We start from the raw sequence: 14,378 nt of genomic DNA, 5'->3' as shown, positions 1-14,378 counted from the left end.
CTGTCTTCCCCGGGCCGGATAGCCGCGCCGTCGTCGGATTATTTTTACGTGCCCGGTTTCCGCTCTCATCCGGTGCCAGAACCTCGTTCGTGCCCTCAAAAACTCCCCGTCAATATTGACGTCGAGTGTTCCGTTTTCGTTGTCTTGTTTGTGGATGGGCGTCGTCGTTCGGTAACAAGCGGGGTCCGGAATTAACGGCGACGTTAAAAATGTATCGTACCACTGCATGGTGGCCCTCGTCTCGGGGCACGCGGCTCCATTGGAGCTCCGTCCGAATAAACGTTTATCCTTCTGATTCATCCCAAGAGGACTTTTCCGTCGTCATGAACGTCCATCCTTTGCATCTGATTTTGTAACGGTTGCGTCATTTTGTCCAAATCGGGTCCAAAATGGTTTTTTGCTGCCGGTTTTCATTCGGTTCGCTGAGGGAATCAACTAGTGCCGACGGTTTTCGGACGTACTTACTTGTGTTTATTCATTATCAGAAATGTCACAAAATGGCACATTGTGATCAGCTAAAAATAAATATGTAGTTTGTTTTCTCATAGAAAATATTATCACAAGTGTTGTTGAAACAAATATATCTCCACCAATTATCATACAGTGCTGATATCTTTCCTTGATGAATTTTCATTTGAATGAATCAAAATTCATAACTCTGTCATTGCCTACCTTGAGTTTCCGATATATTTTTATTTTCATGGTATTTCACATCATTCCGTGTAACTAGAGATTTAGTTCGATTTAATTTAATATTAAGTTTTTTAGTATTTTTTAAGTAATGATATCTTAAATCTATCTGTTCTACGCTAAATTTCACTAGTTTTATAGATATGATGTCGTCTACCGTGGCACGATTGGGGAAATAATACATGTTCGACATCATTGCTGAGGAGATATCCTTCCAATTTATGCAAGAGATTTAATTTGTTATTTAACCTTCGCTCCGTGATTGATTCCCAGCCAAACTCCTCTAATATTTTTGAAACTGTATTCAGTCTACCATTACAACGTTTTAAAAATCTAACTTCTCTGCACTGCAAGCGATTCAATTTGGCAATAAATTCAACTTCATGAGGATCCCATGTAATAGCAGCATATTCAAAATGAAGCCTAACCAGCGAACGATAACATTTCTCTTTGACATTTTCAACACATTTACCCAGTACCCTTCTAATAACTCCCAATTTCCTGTTTTCTTGTCCATATATTTTCCCCGCATATGTTTCACCCAGGGGAGGTCGTGAGTCAGGGTAATTCCCAAGTATTTAATCGATTCTACATATTCCATTTCGATGCTCCCGATGCAGTAGGCGTTCAATAGGAGGGAATTGCTCTTTTTCCAAATAATCATCACTACGCACTTTTTTTAGTTTAATTGCAGTTATATATTGAACCCGCTCGAATAAATCAGGCAGTATGACTTCCGATATCGGCCGGAAGTACATTGAGCTTCCACTGAAAGGTCTGAGGTGCTGTTAGTACTATGAGCCAAACATTTCAATACTTGCATTCAGACTACGTCCATAACTAGATTTGTGCTTCTTAGTGCTGCTTCCGTTATCAAGTAACGTACGGACCAGTGCAAAATATTATCGCCTCACTATGAGTGTTTTTTAAGTTCCACTAATATACGCCTCGGGCAGCATGACAAAATTTTTCCATTGTGCCGGTAGCTGAGGAGGTTTTCAGCTCTTAGAGATACTTTGAGGGAGATGTTGAAAGACTGGTTTCCGTCAGCATCAACACAAGAATCTCAGATTGCGAATTTATTCACAGTTCGGGCATCTGAACGCGATCTGGATAACCGTATTCATTGATTATATGTACGCTCGCTTGGACGAGGCCGATTTCACCGTGGCTCCAATGCTTCGCTCCTCCACTTGCGCGACTGCGGACTCGGCGTTCACCGCATCACGCCAAGTTTAAACGTCATTCCCTGGGAGATTGAAGGTGCCCGTGATGATGGACAAACAGATAGAGAAAACGAAGAGTTTAATCCAGGTGATTTTTTGATCAAAGTAAGGCATTCTAAAAAAAAAAACACACAAATATTCGTGTTTATACTTACTCCAATGATAGTAGATTCGTTCGGACGTGTTGAAACGGGAATCGAGTCGCATAGCTCTTTTGCCTATAGCAACTTGCTGCGACGCGAAAAGACGTAAATCGCAAAAAAATCCGAAAAGTTTCAACTGACATTATTAAGCATATCAGCACGGCAACTTCATCAGCGCTCATTTAAAAAAATTACGTTCCGCGGAAATAATTCATTATAAACACGCAACAAATTTCACAGAATCCAAAAAAATATTGAATAGAGCGAAATTCATATCTGTACTCTCGTATTATGCGTCTGAATGACTGAATTAAAAATACTCTTGTCGGTATGAGAACAACAGACGGACTGAAAGTCATAATTCATTTTTGCTTCAACCCTCGAGAGAATCGTGAAACCTTCACTGAACATGAGCACGACTCGGTTTCGTACGCGAGGGGCATTCGTTAACGCAACGTCATGTCCAGAAGGCTCCATTATTTCTGAGGTTGCCGATGATAACGTGGTTAACTATCTCAGATGACGTGGGTACAGATTTCGTAAAAAAAATGCCCCCGACTGTGGTCAGCAAAGGCGAAGAGACAAGTGGTAGCCGGCCACCGGTCCCTCGTGGACGCCTGGGGCGTTTCCAGTCGTTTCTTTTACCTGCCGATGGCCATTACCGAATCTGTGAATGGCTTTGAGGTTTTCCCCGTATTTTCCCAAATCCGTTCCGCTTTTACAACGATTCCCCGCATGACATGGTTTCATCACCTGACATGAGAAAGTAAAAAAATAAACGCCGAAAAAGCATCTGCATTGATCTGCATGGAACTCGACCGTGATATGGAGAGGGGAGAAAAAACAGAGTACGTGCAAAAGCGTCTTATATATATATATATTTTAATACCATGCAAGCCATCGCTAGGGTGTGTGGCAGGGGGTGAATACACACCAGACTAATTTTGACCCGAATATGACCACTACCGCGGTCGGACAATTTTATTCAGATCCCTTATCGTTCATGAGAAAAATGATATCTTAAATCTACAGGTATATCGCTCCTATAAGGCAAATATAAATTGTTCTTCGAGTTGGTATCGCACAAATAGATTTAATACCTACGAGTATTTTCACAGTGAATATGATGTTGCCACACTATTACATTTTCATTCTATACATAGACCATATACGTAATTCGTGAGTACGGTCACGTATTTCGAAAAGCGCGTAAATCAGCAATATGCCGAAATGTTATGGTTATTTCATAGCCGAAGCACAATTTACTCGAATCGCATAAAAATAAATCCGCAAAAGGATTACCTTTAGAAATATCAGCGGTGCCAAATAAGCCTTCGGCGGAGCAGAGAAATGTCATAAAATTGGTGAAAATTCGGAGAAAAAATTGCGAGTGATTGCGACTTTATCCGCGGTCTATAATTTTCGTGTCACTTTACAAATATATGAGAATTTTAGACCACCCTATTGGGATTTTAATTATATTTTCAAACCGGCAGAGGTAATGAAAGCTTAAAGCCCTTTTATTATATCTCTAATACATTTGATCGTGCGGCATTTTACAAGTTGTGAGTAGGATTTATATATAAACCATAAATACAGTAATCAACCCGAATGCCAGTTTGGTAGGTGATGGTAGAGTTCACCCAGTTCTAAGCCCGACGGCGTGTGAAATTCACACATCAGGTTAGGCCGGGGGCTAGTTCCTTTGCCTGTGCCGGCTATGATTTAACGGGAAGATGACACAGCTTGGGTGGAGCTGAGGGTGCCCAGAGTGGCGTGTCCGGGAATCTAACCCGGACCCCATATGTATATACATACATTTGCGTACTATAACATGTTACACATAACCACATGACGTGTTACTTAGTTCTGTCTCCCCTCTTCCGACCTTTCTTTCCTTATCTCTCCGGTTCGCAGATTCTACTGAAATAATCACTGGCGAGACTAGACGAGTACTAAACCGGAAGTTCACACGGGCCTCGAGTTCCTTTCTCAGCGGTGATTACTACCAAGGTTTTCACTCACTTGTCTCCCAGAAGCGAGGAGGTAAGGAGGAAAAGAGGGAGATCTCGTAACCCTACGGAGCGTCACACGCTTAAGAGGCGGAATATGGACTCGGTACGTGAGATAGGCGACTGAATCGCGTGGAGTCAGTTGGAAATGAAAGCAGATAATGGCTTTATTTTTGGGGAGCGAGATGGAGAGTGTCGTCTACCATCTAAGTCCTCGTCGCTACTTTAAGAAAGCATATTCCACAATTCTCGAGTCGAAGACATGAATGGTAGACCGTAAATCACATATTTATACTTCCATTCGGTGTTATTCAACGAAATATTTGAATATTTCCAAATTTTAAAGACAATATGGAATAAATATGTTAACAATAAACTTTACTTTCTCCCAAGGCCAAGCGTTTACTGTTTGTTTAATATATTTTGAGCAATGTACATGAAAGAATAGATATCGATGAACTCCTGTACCATTAGCAAATAGTACTCACTTCTTTCACGATGACCATTGGCCAGCGGTGTTGGAAACTTGTTGCACTGGCCCTAGCATGAAGACGAATTAAATACAGTGCAGAATTTCCTTCAAAAGTTACCTCAGTAATTGCAATATTTTCTGAATTCGGGTGGAATTCTTACATGTACAGGTACACAATGTCAAACGTAACTCCTTCATGTAAAAGTTGGCAAAGGAAATAGCTTTCGCTGATGCAGTTGAAAAATCATTCAACAAAAAATATGATTTTGTGAAATATAGATTGTTTATTGTTATCTAATTCAAGATATAATTAAGAGGCAACGCTATGAAACTAGTTCGTAAACGATTTAAAATATTTCGGTTTATCAGAGCCCTTAAATCTGGATTTTTAGATCAGTTTCCGAGTCAGAATTAGAAAATCATAATAGTTTTCGAGTAGTATTCTGGCTAAGCATTAATCTTTGGTTTTCCATCCAGCCGAGCGGCATTATTTGGAGTAATAACTTATATAACAAATTCAGGTATCCTGTTCGAGCTGTACAATACCCTCACCGGCCTATACTCATTTAATAGTGCGTGACAAAAACTGAAAAGAATGCATTGTTGAATAAGGACTTAAGGAGAGTATTACGTTACCAGCCATGAAAATAAACGGGAAAAGGATTGTAAAAAAGGGAGATATCCTTCCTTTATGTTACGCCTCTCTGTTTTTATTGCGAATCATTGAATGAAAAAATGGTTGTCTGAAATCTGAATGCTCGCCAGTCTAGTCATTGTTGTCGGTCATGTGTAAATGATGCGAGACTAGGATTACGCAAATTATTTAATAGTTTTCAAAAAACTAGACTGGATAGGCCTTTTAAACAAGTCATAACAACAAAGACAACCTGAGAAATCAACAAAAATTCTGGATTTAGGATGTTTGATGGGGTTTGGGGGAAAACCAATTAGGCGGGAATCGAACCCGCGACCCCGATCACAAGAATCATACACTAGTAATATAATCCACACCATTGCCGCCTCTTCCTTGATTTTAAGCCAGCAATGAGTCTCCCATGTCCCCACCCCAGATGATGTAGTTCCATAGAAATCCCTTGCGTTGTGTTATGCCTGTTTCCACCCATCGGGCAGTCATTTATTTCCCTGGCATTTGCTTTTCAATTTTTGCATCAAAGTTTCCTTGAGATCGGCCCCAAATGCTTTCTGGAGGTTCGACTCGAGAGCGCAGAAGTTATGGGGAGTTTGAGCATTTCCATTTCCTTCGAAGTCGGTTGAATAATGAAGCGCATTCCGTGAAACGGGGAGCGTCTTCCCTCACCTTTTAACGTCGAGGAGGAGTTCCTCCGGGTGGAACGTCAGGAAGCCAATGCACACTATATCTATGTCTTACACTCCCACCCAAAAATATGCACTTTCCATTGAGGGAGCCGTACACAAAACTCGCGAAGTGTTAACACGGCGGGTGATATTCTCCCGAGGGCGGAGACACCCGGCGGGTACAAAAGGTGACGAACGAGGTGCGAAAAAGAGGGTGGGGGGTGGTTGGTGTACCTTCGGTTGTGTGTCGGGCCTCTGCTCACGCCACTCGTTGTTGGACAACGAGAAACACATTCTTTTCTCTCTCAGGCGACACTCGGGTCACTCATCATTCCTTGTCATCATCTCTTGACTCTCCGGAGTCATCGAGACCCGGAAAACGTTGAAGAGATCCCCTCCGTCGAGGAGGAAATATTCGTGAAAAAACCGTTCGAGCGAAAAAGCGTCCCAGTCTTTTCTTCCCTCCTCCCCCTTTTTAGAAGACCTTTGTGCTTCCCACGACGTGCTGCACTCGAACCCCCAAACAATCTCCCTCCCTCCCACTCCACTTCTCTCGATTTTTTTCTTGTGAAAATGCAAAAAAAAATTAAAAAATAAAATCGACTCTTTTCCATGAGGAGTTGACGGTCACGGGAACGAGTTGACCGAGCAAAACGTATTCGCCTCTCTCTCTCTCTCCCTCCACATCTTTCGAATCCCTGCCTCACCCACCGGTTTCAATTGCTTAAAACGAAACCCTTCACGTTATCTGGAAGGGGGACTACGAAATGGATGGGAGGAGGTGAACAAAATGGGTGCGCGCAGACGAGAATATACCTACATAAAGAGATACGTATTTGAGTGTGTGTGTGTGTGTGTTGTAGTGTGCGCGAGTGTGGAATTCGGATTTGCCATTCGCATCCGCTCGAGCGGACTCGTCTTTTTTCCCCGGACATCAAACAAGGGAGACGGAAGGATGGGGAAGGGAGGGGGGTGAGGGTCGAGGGTGCATGCACCCTCGTTTACCCAAAAAATGCCCCCGTCCTGGAGAAAGGGAGGGATGGATGGGAATCCCACCCCGACTCCCTGGATCTTTGCAAGTCTTCCGCTCGGATGCTTTCCTCCGTCCCCCTCACGAGTCACCGAACGCCGCAACCGGGACCGTTATATTCGGCGGACGGAGAGGGGATGATGGGCGGGGGAGAACCGAGGGCGGGCGGGGACGAGGGTACTCACTCTGGCTCAATCCTCCCCTCCCTCCAAAGTCCATACTCGCCCCCTCCCATCTTCCACACCCCCGTCTGGACTCTTCGGCCTCCTTGAAGCGGGGGGGAGAGAGAGGAGGGAGCCGAACGCCGCCGCGGCTGTGCGGTGTGTGTCGGTGCTTTTTCTTCTGTCCCGCCGCCGCGGTCGGCGGGGGCGGGCCGCGGGGAGGTGGTGGGGGGTGGAGGACGGCGGCGAGGAGGAACCCTACTCCCTCTCCGAACGCCCTGTGTCCGAAGCCACGTTGGTTGGCACATGTACTATATAACGCACGCACGCCCACGCCATTTGGGTGGAAAAAAGTCGAGGAAGGGAGGGAGAGAGAGAGAGAGTGAAAGAGGGAGAGAGTGGGGTGGGGGGGGAGAAAGACGGACGGGGGAAAGAGGGAGGTTTCCGGAGAAATTTTATGACGCCTCCGAATGGAGCACTGGAGTCCTTTTTAAAAGTTTTACAACCACCCGCCGTTCCATAATTTAACATCCCTTCTACTCCGCCCCCCACCCCCCGCCGTGGGCACCACCTCTTCACCCTCAACCCCCCTCCCTCTCTCTCCTCTCCCCGCCCCTTCTTTTTAACTTACCCCTCTCCCGCCCACCCACCACACACACACACAAACGCACGCACAAGGCCGGACGGGCCTCCTTCTTCTGTCTGTTCCCATACGCGCGCATTGAGTCGTAAATGTTTTCTCCCTCGCAGGCGTGTCCGATGGGGAGAGACCGTGAAAAAAGGGCTCTTCTCCTTGGGTTCTCTCGTATTCCATCTTTTCACCTCTCTCTCTGCCTTTCTCCTTCCTTTCACCCTTTTCCCTCTAGCAAACCTCTCCCCGCAAAGGGAATGAAAACGAGGGAGAAGAGAATGTAAGGAGAACGAGACCTCGCAAAAAAACTTTTGGTGTCATTTCCATCGAGGGGTGCGTTTCGCGAGAGGTAAGCCGTTTCGGGTGTATGCATAAAAATATTTTTCCCCTACTGAATCGCGGAAAATCCCAACCCGAGATGTTTTGGGTGTTTCATTTTTTTTCTTCAAAATACCGGTGAGCTTCACCCTTCGTCGTGTATTCCCTAAAAGAGGATTCGGTTTCGCAAAGGGTTAGCGTTCGTTCATCCGAGGACTGCTATAGAATGGTACAACGGACTTCTTTACCTGGGCCTCAATCGCTGTGCTTTTCGATCCATTAATTTTGTTCGAAAAAGAAGGTCCATTGTGATCAAATTTCGCACCGCACAGGCCTTCGGCTGGAGGGGCGGATCGAAGATCAGACGCCAGACGAGGTGCGGGGATGGATGCCGGGATTCCACGATGCACATTGAACTCACGATCACTGAGCACGACCGAATTTTCGCGCGATATCACTGTCAACCTCGAGGGCTAATAGGTTCAGCAGAAATAAAAGAAACGAAGAATAGAGGCTAACTTCACCATCGTATTAAGGAAGCGATTCGTCGAAACCCAAGCGCAAAGTCCTACCTTTCTTCGGATGAGAGACATTTTCGATAGGAACAGCGGAGAAGAGTTAATTGGGGACGACGGAATTTCGGTGCAAGCAAAGTATGATAACAATAAAATGGTAACGGGCAGGATAGTCTAGTGAGCTGCCAAAAAAAACCCATCTTCGGATTGATAACTCGTGATTTTTGTTAAACATGGAAGATCATTAAGTCATCGTCATCATTTTATGCGTATTAAACCGGATTCATAATTATTTAAGTGAACCAAGGTGTACCGTTGGTAAAAACAATGCAATGTAACTTTTTGGATACCATAACGTACAAGGACGCTTCGTGTTAAGTTGAAAATAATTTGTGACCTAATACTGTAATCCCAGGATAGCAATAGCCCCGGTGTATACGGTAAGAGTCCTAGGCTTTCGCTAAATTCAATCAAATAATTATCGGGTTTCAAAGTGCAATGGTTGTCAATTGTTAATATTATTGCGACACTATTTCAAAATATAAACATGGAGGCATGAATATTCTGTGCACAAATGATATCAATGTTTCGATTAATGTAATAATGTAAGTATGTAGTAAATGTAAGTATTGCCTGGAAATATTATGCCCTATCGCATATTCTTTTCATGCCGTGGGGGAGTTCGTAATAACAGTCGATGTGGACTCAGCCGTTTTAACAAATAATTTTTAGCGTTATAAAGTCCACACCATGCTCACTGGCGTGAAAACTCCCTCCGCGAAATTACTGTTTCCTGACTTGCTGACACATCATTCAAACCATTCACCGAAGTTTCATTCCATTTTGCACGGCTCTTCCCATCGTTCACGTCCCGTTGCTTTCGTTTTGTCGTAGGGGACGGAACGAAACAGGACCATCGGACATCGAAAGGATTAGGCCGCGTTATTCTGGAGAGTGGCAAAGATATTGATTTCACCCATGCCAAGCAACGGTACAGGCCTCAGAACACTAGAGTTACAGGCACGGTGTTTGACAGTCATGCCCCGAGTGGGGTGGGGGAGTCCCTAACCTCGGGGAAACGGTTCACGCTGCGATTCTGCGACTCGGTGCCCCGGGGTGATGGGAGACGCGATCGCGGCTGACGTAAAGCTGAGTGCGATGGGTCCCCTAATCGTCCAGACGCAGTCACGACAAGGAGAACAAGCAACGAACTAAGCGGGGTCACCGGATGGTAATCACTCACCCCGACAGTAAGGTTTGAATTTCAAAAATTACATATTAAGCTCAGTAACACAAATACTCAACACGAACATGAGTCATTTGAAAAATTAGAGCCAAGTGGACCAATGCAAATCCACGTTACATCTCCGTTTGAATGGAACCTGGTTCACATGCGACGTGTGGAGGCTCTTTGACCCTAGACTCACGCTGCCTTCGGGGTCTTCTTCACGATAGCCGCACCTCGCTCCCCCCCCCCACCTACGTCAAAAGGACCAAGACAACACCATCGGGGACTTATCTAACTCTCACAGGTCTAGAAGATACATTGTTTAGCGAAGGAATCGATTTTGTGGACGAAAATACAATCATTTTTCTCGACTTTTCTCCCGAGTCCTTGGAATATGATGCTTCATTTTATTTTTTGGGACATCCTTCAACGTATTTCCTGCCACTGGTCGCTGAACCATTACACGAGGATGACAGGAATGTTAAATTTCCCACAGCCAAATTTGTTTATTTTACTGAAACGGTTGGACAGAACTGAAAACAAGCCCAAATTGTAGTAGAGCGTACATGAATTCAAAGGCAGTTCTTGTGGAACGGGGAAGCAACCTGGCTATCTCTTGCCTTAGGGAAGGGACTTGGTCGATGTACAGGGAGCGTGTTTATATAGGTCATAGTTAGTTCTTTAGCATAGTTTCTTTGGTATAGTTTATTTAGCGTGTTTATTTGGCAGTTAAAAAGTTTTGGACATAATTCACACCGAAGTTGACTTTTGCAAATATCATATACCGTAAAACTGTTTCCGATAGGCCGAAGTTGATACTTTTAGCGAATTAAGTTTTGATGAAAATTACTGATTAAACTCATGTTCCTCGACAAAGCAGTTGATACATTAACCATTTAATATTCATTCATATTTTTCCATTTAATCGGTGATATTGCAGGTTCCATATTTTAAAATATAATTTAAAATTTCAATTTTAGTACTCTCCATCCGAAGCTATCCAGACACTCCACATCAAAATTTAACGAGTAAAGTTTAATATTTCGGGACTCAATTTGAGTAGATATCACCAAGGATATACTTAAAGACAGCGTCCACTTCCGTTTACAATAATACCGAGCTGTCCATAAATTGCGTCATTCATTTGTCTCACATTTGGTACAAATATTAGGTATCTCTCTGGTATGGCATTATTACTTTATCATATTCTTTAAAATTCCATTTAGCATTTAAGGAATCAATGTTTACGAAAATTTAATGGATATATTTTTAACACTGACGAACCTGTTAATATTCGACGATACCATAGTTTTATTGACATTCACATTCCCAGCAGTAAGCAGCTCAATTCGCTCTAATACTAAATAAAATAAAATGAAAAACGAAATAAATTAATTCTAAGATACTATTTCTCAAAAGGTAATCATTTCCATTTCACTCTTCAAATCTTTGCATTACTTGTGCAAGAAGTTAAACCATAAATTATGAGATGGGAAATCAGCAATTTATGCACACGGATGAGCACGTGTTCTTTCAATACCAGCCTCGTTGAAGCATCCTAGATGCGACAAAAGATGAATCTATTCTTTCGCGCATGTTCCTATGACTCAATTTTTTCACTCGTCGAGGAATGAAAAAGGAGGCAAGGAAGGTTAGTAAGTCGTGTCCTTTATACCTGAGAGTCATTACTGAAGTTGAATTGGGTGATTAGCATAAGACGCGATAGGGTCGAGAGGGAGGCAAGGTCAAGGTGACAGAGCAATTATTGACGTGATATGAGTTCAGACGTCAAAGTGCTTCATGCGCCATTGGTTCCATTTGTAAAAATATTAGCACCTCGTATTACGACAAGAAGCTCATTACGTATTCCGAACCCGTGACCTTTCGATTACGTCGAGCCAAGTTGATAACGGCTTCGCGTGATTGGGACGTCATGACACCCCTTCACCACCGATACATGACAATGACATAGGACTAACATTTTAAGAGGTTCACACATGAATGATCTCATTACGTATCCTCCAATACTGTTAGAATGAAAAGAAAACCTTATGCATCTTAAGGGTGAGAGAAATCGCCGTATGCTATGCAAAACAGTTGATAGCATCTAAAACAGAAATCCCGGTGTATTTGGAACGTTTCGGAGCACCGCTACCTAATGAATAGCAAGAAAAAAAACCTGGTTAAATGAGCATTAAGAATGATTTCCATATGAAGTCGCATGCCAGGAATAATCCCCGGCGACTCCGGCAGCCAAGATGACGGAGTTTTGAAACTGCCGATGAAGAAATTACGTAATATGAGTACGCCTACGAAATAATAACAGCATTCGTTTGCTACTTATTGAAACCGCGTATAAAATAAATTCCGTGTTTCATAAATTGTCTATAAACCTAAATATGGCACACAAAAGCGAAGCATAAATGCAACATTCGAAAAAAACGTTTTTATTTCCTCGGGGGGGGGGTGATTTTCACAGCCCTGAGCTAAGTTAAGTTTGACGGGTGTATACTCCACCCGTCACGAGCCGTCAACTCTTTTGATCCCAAAATAACATCGCCGAAAGAATGCACATTCGACAGGCATTGAAATTATTTCCAGCGTCGAGTCCACGTGACCGATCGCTCGTAATCCATTCAATCTCCACCGGTAGTAGTATTCCGTCAGCGAACAGTCGAGGACTGTTGAGCTCCCGAGTATGAAGGAGATGTAATTAGGCCACAACACTCCCTCACCGAGTCGATGCACTTTAAACCGTCGATAATTTTGGAATGGGAGGGAAAAGGTTGTGGGGAAAATCCTCGCCGTGAATAATTGTGGGACCATCGTGGGGAGAGTGATCCGTCAAAGCGCTCGGCGTTTGACGGCCCACACGACTGCCGGTCGACACCCACCTTGCCACGCTCCTTGTCGAAGTCGCACTCCCGGATCCCCGCCGCTCCGCCGCAGTGGTGGTGGTAACTGCTTCCGGGGTTGAACACCAGCTGGATGTTGGTACCAGTGGCCACGAACGCCTGCCGGTGGAATGAGAAAAACACGATCAAAACGAGGGAAACGGAAGGAAATTGGGCGTCGGGCTTTCAAAACGTGCACAACCGGCGAACGCCCGCTCAAATATCCTCCCCGTTAAGACTACAACCTATAAATTTGAGATGCCATTTTTTCCGCGAAAAATGGATCAGAATAACTGTAAAAGAGCGCGCTAGAGGGAAGATTATTTTTTTATTACAAGTATGCTAGCACGCTGCCATTATTTTACCTGACCCTTATTTAAATATCCTTCTTATTACTCGCAGTGCATCTCACATGCGTGGAAAAGTGTTTTACGCTTAGATACCATAGTGAATGTACTGCACTTAATACATAATATTTACTTTATCTCTAAAATTTTCAACATAAAATATATTGATAGCTAATAATCAAGCAACACTAAATTTTATATTGCTTGTTTGGAATTGAATGCCCCCCTGCAACACACCCAAGCGGATTTCAGATTAATTGGAACCATTAACTTTGCGCTGATGAGGAATTTACTGTTGAGGGTAAAATTCCAACCAGTAGTCAGAAGCGACTCCGATAGACAATCACCGTCCCAAGTTTTTCGATGGCATTCAATTCAATTTTACTGTAAATCAGGAAGGCTTGGTATTGGCGCGAAAAAGAATTGTGCATGATACTCAAACACTGGTTTTTACATCGAGTTAATTCTTCACTTCCATTCGGGTCCGCATGATGAATGGTATCTTCGAATTAAAACGTCTAAACTCGTAAATCGTGAAAGGTTTCAATTTAAACTGTGATCCCTTTCATATTCAAGATGAAATTTAAATCTGCGAAGACAGTTCTTTATTTGATTAATTCATGGCGTTATCCATGGTATACCGTAATCCTCATGGTCTCGCAAGAGAATGAACCCTTCGGACGCAGGCGGAGAATCGAATGCCTACTGGAATCACAATTAGACTCAGTTATCCAGTTTCTCAATGGACCCGTGTCATACACCACACCACGGTCGACCCCCATTACATTAGAATGGTCAACACAGGAAAGCAATCACCGCCGTCAAATTCATTGTGACCGTATGGTATGACGATATATTGGAATCTCCGTTCCATCGATTCTGTACTTCGCAGTCATGACGGCGCATATAATAGCGCCACTGACAATTTTAATTGCTAGACGTGACGAGAAGCATAGCGTAGCGCTGAACAAAGATTTCCTTGATAAAATATTAATTTGGCGATTAAAGAAATTATATCTGAACATTTTTATACATAATTACTACAGGAATGACCGAAACCCAAAGAACATAAAGGTGTTATTGATTTAATTAATAATCAAAAATACTCATGGGATAAATTTTTTTTCGTAAATAAACGAATTTGAAATAATAAAGGATTTTGGACTTTTCCACAAAATAAAACTTCATTACACGGTACAATAAAGCAATTTTGCGGAAAAGTACTATATCGCCTAACTTTAATATGTATTTCTTCCCCTAAAAGAACCTTGGAACTATTTATCTAATTCGAATTTGAAAGAGTTACGGCGAAGGAACATTTAAAAGAGTAACTGACAATCATTGTACATTTAGTACAATCAATAATAATCTCTCAGGCCCCTCCCATGTACTGT

At 43.1% G+C, this 14,378-nt stretch overlaps 1 protein-coding gene across 1 annotated transcript in view; it reads right to left on the bottom strand.

The window, feature by feature from the left end:
* LOC139687472 (protein big brother-like) overlaps window positions 1-14,378 on the bottom strand; it is a 61,815-nt gene that overhangs the window by 24,955 nt on the left and 22,482 nt on the right. The window contains exon 3 of the mRNA XM_071584646.1: window positions 12,638-12,757. Coding sequence (XP_071440747.1) covers window positions 12,638-12,757 — 120 coding nt within the window. The remainder of the gene's footprint in view (window positions 1-12,637; window positions 12,758-14,378) is intronic.

The sequence above is a fragment of the Hetaerina americana genome, unplaced genomic scaffold (assembly GCF_022747635.1).
Source record: "Hetaerina americana unplaced genomic scaffold, ioHetAmer1.1.p SCAF_2, whole genome shotgun sequence".
Taxonomy (NCBI): Eukaryota; Metazoa; Arthropoda; class Insecta; order Odonata; family Calopterygidae; genus Hetaerina; species Hetaerina americana.
This window is presented reverse-complemented; position numbering and strand designations above follow the sequence as displayed.